Source organism: Panthera tigris, chromosome B3 (genome assembly GCF_018350195.1).
Source record: "Panthera tigris isolate Pti1 chromosome B3, P.tigris_Pti1_mat1.1, whole genome shotgun sequence".
NCBI classification, from domain to species: domain Eukaryota; kingdom Metazoa; phylum Chordata; class Mammalia; order Carnivora; family Felidae; genus Panthera; species Panthera tigris.
In genome coordinates, this window is record NC_056665.1 from 143,107,657 (window position 1) to 143,119,943 (window position 12,287).

The 12,287-nt window shown below is 53.6% G+C and overlaps 1 protein-coding gene across 1 annotated transcript in view; it reads left to right on the forward strand.

Annotated features, from left to right (window-relative positions):
- The window catches only part of DYNC1H1 (dynein cytoplasmic 1 heavy chain 1), a 76,930-nt gene that overhangs the window by 42,331 nt on the left and 22,312 nt on the right, over positions 1–12,287 (forward strand). The window contains exons 26-42 of the mRNA XM_042990573.1: positions 78–272; positions 899–1,181; positions 1,406–1,506; positions 2,039–2,198; positions 3,255–3,498; positions 3,673–3,856; positions 4,144–4,356; positions 5,096–5,334; positions 5,506–5,662; positions 7,392–7,619; positions 8,089–8,319; positions 8,594–8,734; positions 9,163–9,396; positions 9,487–9,693; positions 9,772–9,893; positions 10,386–10,551; positions 11,498–11,661. Of these exons, the coding sequence (XP_042846507.1) occupies positions 78–272; positions 899–1,181; positions 1,406–1,506; positions 2,039–2,198; positions 3,255–3,498; positions 3,673–3,856; positions 4,144–4,356; positions 5,096–5,334; positions 5,506–5,662; positions 7,392–7,619; positions 8,089–8,319; positions 8,594–8,734; positions 9,163–9,396; positions 9,487–9,693; positions 9,772–9,893; positions 10,386–10,551; positions 11,498–11,661 (3,269 nt within the window). The remainder of the gene's footprint in view (positions 1–77; positions 273–898; positions 1,182–1,405; positions 1,507–2,038; positions 2,199–3,254; positions 3,499–3,672; positions 3,857–4,143; positions 4,357–5,095; positions 5,335–5,505; positions 5,663–7,391; positions 7,620–8,088; positions 8,320–8,593; positions 8,735–9,162; positions 9,397–9,486; positions 9,694–9,771; positions 9,894–10,385; positions 10,552–11,497; positions 11,662–12,287) is intronic.

Consider the following 12,287-nt stretch of genomic DNA (forward strand, 5'->3'; position numbering starts at 1 on the left):
AGTGGGCCAGCGGAGAGGCGGATGCACCGGCTGGTCTCCAAAACGATCCTTTGGGTCTCGTGTCTCCTGTCTTCCAGGCCCAGCTTGTGGTTTTGTCAGCCCAGATAGCCTGGTCTGAAAACGTGGAGACGGCTCTGAGCAGCATCGGCGGAAGCGGTGACGCGGCACCCTTGCACTCCGTGCTGAGCAACGTGGAGGTCACCCTCAACGTGTTGGCCGACTCGGTCCTCATGGAGCAGCCACCGCTGCGGAGGCGGAAGCTGGAGCACTTGGTTAGTCCCGCGCCTGCCTGACTCACTCCTCACCGGTTAGGCCCTGCCTTCAGTGCAGGCAGTCAGCGGAGATCACGCCTGGGAGCACTCTTACTGGTGGTAGGGAGAGAAGGAGGTGGTGCATTTGTGAGCTCTCTGGTGTGGGTATCGCTCTGTTCTGTTGAAAGGTAGCCTTGGGGGAGCAGGGGAGTTATGTGGACACATCCTGGGGAAGGGGAGGCGGGGAGCCTTGACCAGGACTTTTGCCTTTGCCTGTCAGCCCCTTCCCAGAGAGGCGCCCGGGTGTGCCTGCACCGGTGTTGCGCCCAGCCTGCAGGGGACAGACTGGGGACAGAGACAGCCGTTCTCCTGACACATTTCATGCTAGTTAGGTCTTCGCTTGACGTTGGGTGTTTTTGTTTGTTGGTGGTTTGGTTTTGCTGCAGCTCTTGATTCTGTGTAATTTCATTGTGGGAATGCCAGTGCTGTTTTTGGAAGGGAATTTGGGTTTGGAATATTCACTGAAAGCTATTGCAACTGGATCTTGAATCTCAAAAGTCTGCTAAATGATCACGTGCCCAGGAAATGCAGTGTCCTTGCACTCCTCCAGTTTATGACAAAGTCTTAATAAGTGACTCTGTGTTCAGATTACAGAGTTGGTTCACCAGAGGGACGTTACACGCTCCTTGATCAAAAGCAAGATCGACAATGCCAAATCTTTCGAATGGCTCAGCCAGATGCGCTTTTACTTCGACCCTAAGCAAACCGATGTGCTACAGCAGTTGTCGATCCAAATGGCAAATGCCAAATTTAACTATGGCTTTGAGTACCTGGGTGTTCAGGACAAGCTGGTCCAGACCCCCCTCACCGACCGCTGCTATTTGACCATGACACAAGCCTTGGAGGCCAGGCTGGGGGGGTCCCCTTTCGGTAAGTTACTCCATAGACCCGGACAGATGGAGAGAGTAAATGCAATTTGTAAAGTTTAAATCAACGATTTTAAATGTATTTCTTAATTACGTAGCTCATACGTTCTAGAACCTCAGATTTGTCTGCAGTTGTTACACGTCCTTTGATTTTGTAAACGAGCTGGGTAAGGCTAACGATACCTCCTTGTGGACTCAAGTACTCAGTCACTCTTCTTCAAACAATAGGGCCGGCCGGGACTGGGAAGACAGAGTCCGTCAAAGCTCTTGGCCATCAGCTTGGACGCTTTGTTTTGGTCTTCAACTGCGATGAAACCTTTGATTTCCAGGTGAGAAGATTTCTGAGTCCACCTAAAATCTAACGGCCTGAGAGGTCAGCTGGGGAGTACCACGCCTGGACTCCTCTCAGGGCTCCTGGCCTCACGGCTTGGCACGGCCCGTCTGGCCTTCTGAGTCCCAGGGATGGTGTGGTTTTGAGTGGGGTGTCCGACATACCTGCTTTGGTGTTGACTTGAGCTGCATTGTTTCTGGAAGAGACGGTTAGTGCCTATGTGTGGGAATAAGTAACTATGATGGAAAAGATTGTTTTAATCAACAAAAAGGGGCAGAATAAAAACAGCTCTATCTTTGGAATCGGCACAGGAGGAGAAAAGGTGTGATGCCCTACGTCTGTACACAGACAACCGCCATTGTTAGTGAAGCACTTCTGTGTGCAGGCCACGCACCTCCCGTGTGAACCTGATGTCACGCTCACAGCCACCCGGGGGGGGGGGGGGGTGGTAGCCCGAGGTCCCGCCGGATCAGGGCCGTGGAGCCCGCCCGAAGCAGGTGGTTTGAGCTCCTGTCTTTGTTCGGTTTCAGGCGATGGGACGGATCTTTGTGGGGCTCTGCCAGGTGGGTGCGTGGGGCTGCTTTGACGAGTTCAACCGCCTGGAGGAGCGGATGCTGTCAGCCGTGTCGCAGCAGGTGCAGTGCATTCAGGAAGCGCTGCGGGAGCACTCCAACCCCAACTGCGATAAGAGTGAGACTTCCCTTTTCCTCTGCACGTTACTTAGCGGCTGTGGAAGGAGAGTCCACGGGGGCTGGGTCACACCTCTGTGATTAGAAACGAGTGAGAGTTTCACTTCGCTCCCAGGACTCACTATTGCAGGCAGGGCAGCGGGGCCCGGGATAACACTGCACGAGCAGTTTGCATTCTCCGGACCAGAGCGGCCCAAAGCCCTAGCTGTCCTTCCCCCGGTGAGCGAGAGTCCCTGTGCTCCGTCCCTCACTGTCCGCCCGCACTGAGTGTTGGGCCGGTGAGGGCTCTCCCTGCTCCCCGCTGCACGCCCACAGAGCCAGCCTTGCTGCCACCTGTTGGCAGAGTGTTGTCACAGGGAGCTTTAGGAACACGCCCTCTGTCACCATAGGATGACCTTCTGAGAGGCTTGAGGACTGCTTCCCCTGCCTCGGGCCACACGAAGCCGGGCATGCCCGGCGGAGGCAGGGTGCGTGCTGGAGGAAGCGATGACACCTGTGGCGGACAGGGCACGTGCAGTTAATTGGCGGGGCCACTTTTGTTCCGCAATAATAGGAACTTGTCTTCCCAAAGGCCCTGTAGGCCTCCTCAGTGGAAAAGGAGTGTCCGAGAAAGCAGTACCTGTGTGCTGAGTGTTCTCTCCAAGGAATAAAGTTCAGCTGTGGGTGGTGGTGGTTTTGGTCAGTCCCCTGAAAGGGCAGTCTTCGTGATCAGAGCCAGTCAGCTGTGTGGCACGGATACGTTTTTATATCTGCACCTACCATTGCGCCGCATTTCTATCCTTGCGTTGGTCTTGTAACACACAGTAATGCACGACAGAATATGCGCCCCCCCCCCCGCCCCCGGTGACGTGTCCCACGTTCCCAGAGCTCTCGTGTACGTGAGGTGTATGAAGGTAGCCGACGTGCTGGTAGGAGGGCCAGAGAGGGGCTCCCCTGCGGTCCCAGCCTTTGGGCTTTAGAGGCCAACGGGGAAACAGGTGCTTTGTCTGGGATTTTAGGGAGATTTTAGTGTCGCTCTTGAACATCACAAGTCTCAACCCTGTTCTCTGATTTTCAGCCTCTGCCCCCATTACTTGTGAGCTGCTCAACAAACAGGTGAAGGTGAGCCCAGACATGGCCATCTTCATCACCATGAACCCCGGCTACGCAGGCAGGTCCAACCTTCCCGACAATCTGAAGAAGCTCTTCCGGAGCTTGGCCATGACCAAGCCCGACCGGCAGCTCATCGCCCAGGTCATGCTGTACTCACAGGGCTTCCGCACTGCTGAGGTCCTCGCCAACAAAATCGTCCCGTTCTTCAAGTGAGTACCCCAGACTTACCTGTTGCCGTGTCAGTAGCGTGTGCAAGATGTGCCCTTGAAGGGTCATTTCTGCAATCGTGGCACGTCGTCCCAAGTGTCTGTGTCTGATTCTCGATGTTTGCTTATGTGGCTATTGAGAGTGGACTGTTCCAAGGTAGACCTCTTCCCTTGCAGACTATGTGACGAGCAGCTCTCCTCTCAGAGCCACTATGACTTTGGTCTTCGAGCTTTGAAGAGTGTGCTGGTTAGTGCGGGAAACGTGAAGAGGGAGAGAATTCAGAAGATTAAGAGGGAGAAAGAAGAGCGAGGGGAAGCAGTTGATGAAGGAGAAATTGCAGAAAATCTACCTGAACAGGAGGTTTGTACACGTGTTGTTTGAATCACTCACACCGTAAACACTAGTATTCAAGTTCACCCTTTCAACCTCCCAGCCATGGCCTGAGAGTTCTGTTGTGATTCACATGTGCTGGGATGGGCGAGTGGAAGACACTGATACTGGTGCGGTGAACTGAGTGAGGACCACGGGAGCGTGCTGAGTCGCTCTGTCACCGACAGCCACGTCTTCCATACCTTCTGGGGATACGGCAGCGGCCGTGGGAGCCAGGCTCCCCGCCACTCAGGGCTCGGTCCTTTTGTCGCCGTTAGATTCTGATACAGAGCGTCTGCGAGACGATGGTGCCCAAGCTGGTGGCAGAAGACATCCCGCTGCTCTTCAGCCTCCTGTCAGACGTGTTCCCCGGAGTCCAGTACCACCGGGGCGAAATGACCGCGCTTCGAGAAGAGCTGAAGAAGGTGTGCCAGGAAATGTACCTGACGTACGGAGACGGAGAAGAAGTCGGCGGAATGTGGGTCGAGAAGGTAACTGGCCCCCACACACTATGCAGCCACAGCAGCCGCAGCCACTAGGAGAAGCCACACTTAATAGAGCCCTGACCACGAGGGCCAGGGAGGTACATCCCCTGGTTTATGAAGATTTGACTTGAGGCTTTTTTCTTAACTTTGACGTAGACCTAACAATTTAGCTGAAAACCTCACTTACGTAGTGTGGTTCGTTCTCTGGAAATGCTGACTGAATGTGCGATCGTAACAAAGTATTTACACCGATAAAAGTTCTACTTACAAGACTTCCCAACGTCGTAGATTAACAACATAAATCTGCTAATCGGCACATGGTTTACAGTCCTTAGTGGCATTCTCCGTTTCGTTCTTGTGGGAGATTAAAAAGTATATTATCACACAAGCTGCCTGCTGAGCGTGAGCGATGCCGTGCTGGGTCACACAGATGGCTCATCTGTTGGGTCTCTGCCCTCTCTAGAAGGGATCTTAGGTGCCTCTTCTGAGGCAGGTTGGTAGTCACCCCCTCTTCCACTGGCTCCCAGCCTTCCCGGCTTAACAAAGCACTCCCCACGATTTAGTTAAAACCTTTCTTGAAATGTTTTTTGTAGGTGCGGCCCACGTAACGTCTGCTTTAAAAACTCGAGTGCAGCACTTGCTTGCCTTTAGCGCATGTCTCCTGTTTGCTGCCACGAAGAAGGGCTGAAGAACCTTCTCGTTCTTTCTCTGGAGTGGTCAGGATGTGATGTCTTTGGCTCTGCAGGTCCTCCAGCTCTACCAGATCACCCAGATCAACCACGGCCTGATGATGGTGGGCCCCTCGGGAAGCGGGAAGAGCATGGCTTGGCGTGTTCTCCTGAAGGCTTTGGAGAGGCTCGAGGGCGTGGAGGGCGTGGCCCACATCATCGACCCCAAAGCCATCAGCAAAGACCACCTTTATGGAACCCTGGACCCCAACACCAGGGAATGGACGGACGGGCTGTTCACACATGTCCTGAGAAAGTGAGTTAACCTTGATTCCAGCGAGTGGGACCTGGGTGCTCTGTCCTTCTGTTAACAGCGGGTGTTACTTTTCCAACCAAAGACTGAATGAATGAAAATGCCACTGCGGAGGCTGTTGCAGAGTGAGCGTTTCTAATCTCAAAAAGCTGTTTCAAAACCCTTCCAAACCAGGATCATAGACAACGTGAGGGGCGAGCTACAAAAGCGCCAGTGGATTGTCTTCGATGGCGACGTGGACCCCGAGTGGGTGGAGAACTTGAACTCGGTGCTGGATGACAACAAGCTTCTGACTCTGCCAAATGGCGAGCGTCTCAGCCTTCCGCCCAATGTAAGTGGCCTTTCGTGGGGTATCAGACCAAATATCCTGTGTACTCTAGAGGGCAGGTTCCAGGTTCCACAGTGTAGTGGTCGGTTGTGTAAATAGTTTTCAAAGTTGACTGAGTCTCCTTGTGCTAGATTTTTTCCATTCCCGTGGCCAGTGGGAAATACTTCTATAGAACTTATAAGAACTTTGTACTGTTGCTGAATGTTAACCATGCTCCGTGATTCCCAGTTAATGCTCCAAACCCAGCGTTACGGGGTTGTCAGTAGGATTTGTGAAGTTCTCACACATCTGGGAAGTGGCAAAATGAGTAATTTAGATACGGAAGCTTTCCAGGCTGTCCCTTGGAAACGAGCATTTGGTCCAGGTCCTGGACACATCACTGGATAGATCAGGAAACGTGGGTGGGCCTGGCATGGGTTTGCATCCTACTGAAGGTCCAGCAGGAAAAAAACAGACAAGAGCCCTTGCTGTCCTGAGGCGTACAGTCTGATGTGGAAAGCAGACCCTCAAGGTAAACAGTGTCGAGTACTCAGGAGAAGATGAGCTGGAAGGCAGTGGTTGGTGCTGGCGAGAGCTGGAGGGTACGTGGTCAGGGATGGTGACGTGGAGGCATCACCTAGAAGTGTTCGGCATGTGAGGGAGCCGGTCCCGTGGGCCTCCGGATAGCAGGGGGTTTGACTGGGGTATGAGGAGCGAGGGGAGAAAAGGCGGCTGGACCAGAGAGGAAAGGGGCCAGATCAGGTTGGGCCCAGGGCAGTGTAAAGACTGGCGCTTGCCCGTTGGGTGAGTCGGGAGCCCTGGGAGTCTGGATCACATCCCTGACTGTCGGGTAGAGAGTAGTTGAAGAGGACGTGTGGGAGCGAGGGGACCATCCAGAGGCTGCGAGGTGGCCCAGGCACAGCTGTGAGGCAGGCCGGGCGAGCTGGCTGCACGGGAGCTGCTGAGTTGTGGTGTCATTTAAAGTTCATGCTGACGGGACTCGCCGAGGGACCGGTGGTGGGCGTGAGAAAAAGGGGGCGGTCGCTTCACAGGAGCACCTGGTGATCATGAACCTGTGAGCCAGCAATAGTGGTTGTCATCACTTGAGAAGCCAAGCCAGTGATGCCTAGTGCCAGTCTGGAAATGTGCGCTTAGCTCCGCCTGTGCCTTGACACGTCAGGTCTCTCTGTTACAACTCGTTAGGCAGTAGATCCTGACTGTTGTTGGAACGAGACTGCTCTCCTGTGAGGCGTGTCGGCACTGAGGTTAGGGCTCTGGAATCAGACCATCTGCTTTGAATATCAGCTCCACTTACCAGCAGTGGGACCTGGGTGAGGTACCCAGCCCCATCTGTGGAACAGGGACACTGTGCCTGGCTCCAGGGATGGGTGTGAGGGTCGGTGGGTTCAGGCAGGGAGCGTGTCGCCGTGCCCGGCCCAGGGTAAGGCTAGCACACATCCCCAGCTGATGCCCCCTCCAGCGGAGCTGTGTCTTGTGTCCACCAAGAGCTGGTCCTGTGGGCTCACCTGCTCTTCTCCCCACCACACACACTTCCTACCCAGGTCCTTGTGGAGGGCCTTTGGTAGGTGCTGTAGTGATGACAGCCGTAGACGGTTTTGCTTTTTGAAATAAGTGCAGAAAAACTAGATTTAATTTAATCACTCTTTCGATGTGTGTATAGGTAAAAGAATTTTAACATCCCAGTTTCTATCAAACCTACAAAATTAAACCTGCTCTATGTTTTCTCTTCAAGGTGCGAATAATGTTTGAAGTACAGGACTTGAAATACGCCACTCTGGCCACGGTGTCCCGCTGCGGCATGGTCTGGTTTAGTGAGGACGTTCTCAGCACAGACATGATCTTCAACAACTTCCTGGCCAGGCTGCGTAGCATCCCGCTGGACGAAGGGGAGGACGAGGCCCAGCGCCGGCGCAAGGGCAAAGAGGACGAGGGGGAGGAGGCGGCTTCCCCAATGCTGCAGGTACGAGGGCCGTCACTGCTCTGCCAAGTGCAGCCGCAGATCTGCAGCTGGCGGGGGGGAGGTGCGGGGGCTTCCCGCACAGTGAGGTCAGGTGTTCCACCCCCCAGGGTCTAGAAGCCAGTGGGGGGGGCGTGGTGCTGCTCATCCGTGGAAGCTGGGCCCTCAGCGTTGTCGTGTGGCAGTGCCTAACGAAGCAGTATCAGCTGCTGAAGTGAAGACCCGTTTAGGAAACTTTAAAGAGTTCTTTTAGTTATCTGACTTTTCTCTGCAAATTGACGAACAGCTGCCTTTTTCCATTACAGTGATGGACTAAGGATTGATCATTGAAGGTTATCCAGAAAAGTGTGTGCGTGCGTGCGTGCGTGTGTGTGTTTACAGGTCACGTGACTCTCTCCCGGGCCTAGGTTAGACTATATGAAAATCTCTGGGGTTTTTCAAAATGACAGACATCATCTACTGCTTCTTGCAGATCCAAAGGGACGCGGCCACCATCATGCAGCCGTACTTCACGTCCAACGGTCTGGTCACCAAGGCCCTGGAGCACGCCTTCAAGCTGGAGCACATCATGGACCTGACCCGTCTCCGCTGCCTGGGCTCGCTCTTCTCCATGCTGCACCAGGCCTGCCGCAACGTGGCCCAGTACAACGCCAACCACCCCGACTTCCCCATGCAGATCGAGCAGCTGGAGCGCTACGTTCAGGTCAGCGAGCACCTGCATTGCAGGAGAGTGGGGCTCGACGGGGGCCGGGGCACGGATGGCCTCTGTGTCTGCGAACCTCCTGAAACAACGTGCCTGCTTGGGTGTGTTCTCTTCCCTGGGAACAGGGTCAGGCTTTCGTGGGGGCCGAGAAAGGTGCAAGCATGTCCATGATCCAAGAACACTGGGAACCGCTCTTTTCGAGGTTAATGTTGCCATAAATGTCTTCATTGTTGAAATTTTATTTAAAAACGGATCCTGTTCTCTCTTTAAATAGCGATATTTGGTTTATGCCATACTCTGGTCCTTGTCTGGAGATAGTCGGCTGAAAATGAGAGCAGAGCTGGGTGAATACATCAGAAGAATCACAACGGTGCCGTTGCCCGCTGCACCCAACATACCGATTATTGATTATGAAGTAAGTGCATGAAGGAGTGGCCTCCCTGCCTTGACCTTGACATGTTGGTGTAATTCATCCTGGAGACACCTCACCATGAGCTTAATCTTTATTTCTTTTTTTTTTTTTTTTTTTAATTTGTTTTGAGAGAGAGTGCACGCATGAGTGGGGGAGGGTTAGAGACAGGGGGAGAGAGAGAATCCCAAGCAGGCTGTGCACTGTCGGCACAGACCTCGCGACCTGTGAGATCGTGACCTGAGCCGAAACTAAGAGTTGGACACTTGACTGAGGCTCCCAGATGCCCCATTAATCTTTCCGTTTCATCAAAGGATACTGTCCTTTGCTTTATGTGGTATAAGGAGAGCAGTTCTGGTTTATATGAAAGTGAGCAAGTCTCTAAGTGAGGCGTGTGGCTCCCGGAGTGACCCGCACCCCTTCTCTGGGTGCAGGTGTCCATCAGCGGAGAATGGTCGCCGTGGCAGGCCAAGGTGCCTCAGATTGAAGTGGAGACACACAAGGTGGCGGCCCCTGACGTCGTCGTGCCGACTCTGGACACCGTCCGCCACGAAGCCCTCTTGTACACCTGGCTGGCTGAGCACAAGCCACTGGTCCTGTGCGGGCCCCCCGGGTCTGGCAAGACCATGACCCTCTTCAGCGCCCTCCGGGCCTTGCCCGACATGGAGGTAAAGCGGCCGGGAGGTGGGCGGCAGGCCTTTCGGTGCTCACGTACGGGATGGCGCTTGTGACAGTCGATTTGCCTCTTCCGTCTAAAGGTTGTGGGTCTTAACTTCTCGAGTGCTACCACTCCAGAGCTCCTGCTGAAGACCTTTGACCACTACTGCGAGTACAGACGCACCCCTAACGGTGTGGTTTTGGCCCCGGTTCAACTTGGAAAGTGGCTGGTGCTATTCTGTGATGAGATCAACTTGCCAGACATGGATAAATACGGGACACAGAGGGTCATATCCTTCATCAGACAGGTTTGTGTACATCCACAAATCCCCACTGACCTTGTTCACGTTTGCCATTAATGTGCTGACCCTCCCGCTTTCCCTCAGATGGTGGAGCATGGAGGCTTTTACCGAACCTCAGATCAAACGTGGGTGAAGCTGGAGAGGATCCAGTTTGTCGGGGCTTGTAATCCACCCACGGATCCTGGAAGAAAGCCCCTCTCTCATAGGTAACACACAGCTCCGTAGATAGCACTGGCCTCACACACACACCTGTTCCAAGATTGTTTTAGACGTAGCACAGCAGAAATCTGGTTTTGGTCGTAAAAAGGTAACAAAATGCTGATTATCGTAGGGTGCCCCTGGGCTCCTTGTGCCGTGCTGCAATACTGGAAAACACACTCAAAAATAAAAGCACTGACTCTCTGGGTGGTAACGAGCTAACTGCCCCAGACCTGTCTGTGGGGCCACGATGAGGCTGTATCAGCCTGCATCGTTTTCCCATTTGGGGTTGGCTCTTTTTCAGAGTTTTTTGCACCTACTGTTAGTGTCGGCGCCCAGGCCCCAGCAGTTTGTGCGTGCTCTGCGCGAATGGGGACGTGAGGCCTGTGTGGGTGGATCGGGAAGCAGCCCTGGGTCTGGGTCCGGGCCGGGCTGGGGCACTCTCCGCTCAGGCACACTGCTGATCAGCTGGGAAGTCTGAGCCGGCCGTCCTCACGCAGATTCTTGCGCCACGTGCCGGTCGTGTATGTGGATTACCCGGGACCCGCCTCCCTGACGCAGATCTACGGCACCTTCAACCGGGCCATGCTGCGGCTCATCCCGTCCCTGCGCACGTACGCGGAGCCACTCACCGCCGCCATGGTGGAGTTCTACACCATGTCTCAGGTACGTGGGGTCGGGCGCTGCTAAAAGATGGAGCTTTATTTAGAGCTCTTGTTGAGCCGGGACTTCCAGAGCCTGTCCTCAAATCATTCTACCAGGTACCACACTGCAGACGTTTCCCTTTTTTTCTTGTTGCCCTTGTCTGCACACGTTACATACGGTATTTTTTACAAAATCGGTACTGTACTCCTCAGTTTCTCAAAGGACACGGGCGCTTGTTATTACAGCACAACCATGGGTGTGCGTGTGGTTATTTGTAATGATGATGTGTTGTCAAACTGCTCTCCGGGCAGCTGGACCACCGACGTGGCCGCCAGCATCGTCTCCATCCGCCACCCTCATTACCGCTTTCAAACCGCCTGGTGAAAGGAAGCGGTTCTCCTGCTTGGGACTCGCGCATCTGGGATGCCTTCCGGTTCCGGTGCTTCCCGGGGCACTGAGAGCTGCTGACCCCCCACCCCCGACCAGGCACAGCCGCCCCACTCCTCCCCGATTGCCTGCACGTCCAGTAGTGTCCAGAAGTGTCCAGTACCCTTCCTGGTATTTAGTTTGCTTTTCGTTCTGTGGAACTGCAACTTTTCCTGCAGAATTTTTAACATCATCAAGTGTAATAAATCTTTTTTTTTCTTTGTTCCTGCTTTTAAAATCATGCTTAGGAAGGCTTTCCCTGGACTTAGGAATTACATGCTTTAAAATCTTTTCAGAAGAGCATTGTTGTAGTTTCGTTAAATAGAATTAATTTTAACGTAAAAGTGAGCAACTTGGATGGAACTTTGTTCCAGATAGTTGTCCAGTGGTTCCAACGTTGTCTACTAATTCATCCTTAAATTTTCTAGGGTTTAGGTTGTCTGTTTTGAATATAAAAATGTTACACAGCACTTGATCTCTTAACCACTTTTCATTTGTTTTGAGGGATTTATACATACCTCCCACTTTTCTGAACCTGCAGGAGAGATTCACTCAGGACACACAGCCCCACTATATCTACTCACCCCGTGAGATGACGAGGTGGGTACGAGGGATCTTTGAGGCCCTGAGACCTCTGGAAACCCTGCCTGTGGAAGGCCTCATTCGGATTTGGGCACACGAAGCCCTCCGTCTCTTCCAAGACAGGTAAGGCCAAGGATGCGGTTAGCTCCTTGCTCCGCCTACCCTGGTGCTTATGGCCCTCCGAGTTAGGCTCTGTGCGAGGCTGGCCTGCCCAAGTTTGAGCCAGCCTCTGTTGGCGGTGGAAGGGGGCAGAGGCAGCAAGGGCAGCCTTGGCGTCCGAGCACAGCCACCCCCAGCATGATGGGTGTCAGGGCTCAGGGACTGCCCACCACCAGTAGGGGTAGGTAGGTAGGGGGTGAGGCACTTCCATTAAGCTCGGTAACTGTCATGCCTGTGCCCCATAACTTTGTCCAAGCTGGAGTTTTCTGGCGAATTTAAATGCTTTCTAGGGGCACCTGGCTGACTCAGTCGGTAGAGCGTGCAACTCTTGATCTTGGGGTCATGAGTTCAAGTCCCACACTGGGCATAGAGATTCCTTTAAAAAAAAAAAAAAAAAAGTAGGAGCCCCTGGGTGGCTCAGTCGGTTGGGCATCCGACTTCGGCTCAAGTCACGATCTTGCAGTCTGTGGGTTCGAGCCCTGTGTCGGGCTCTCTGCTGACAGCTCGGAGCCTGAAGCCTGCTTCAGATTCTGTGTCTCCCTCTCTCTTCTCTCCTGCTTGTGTTCTGTCTACCAAAAATAAACATTTAA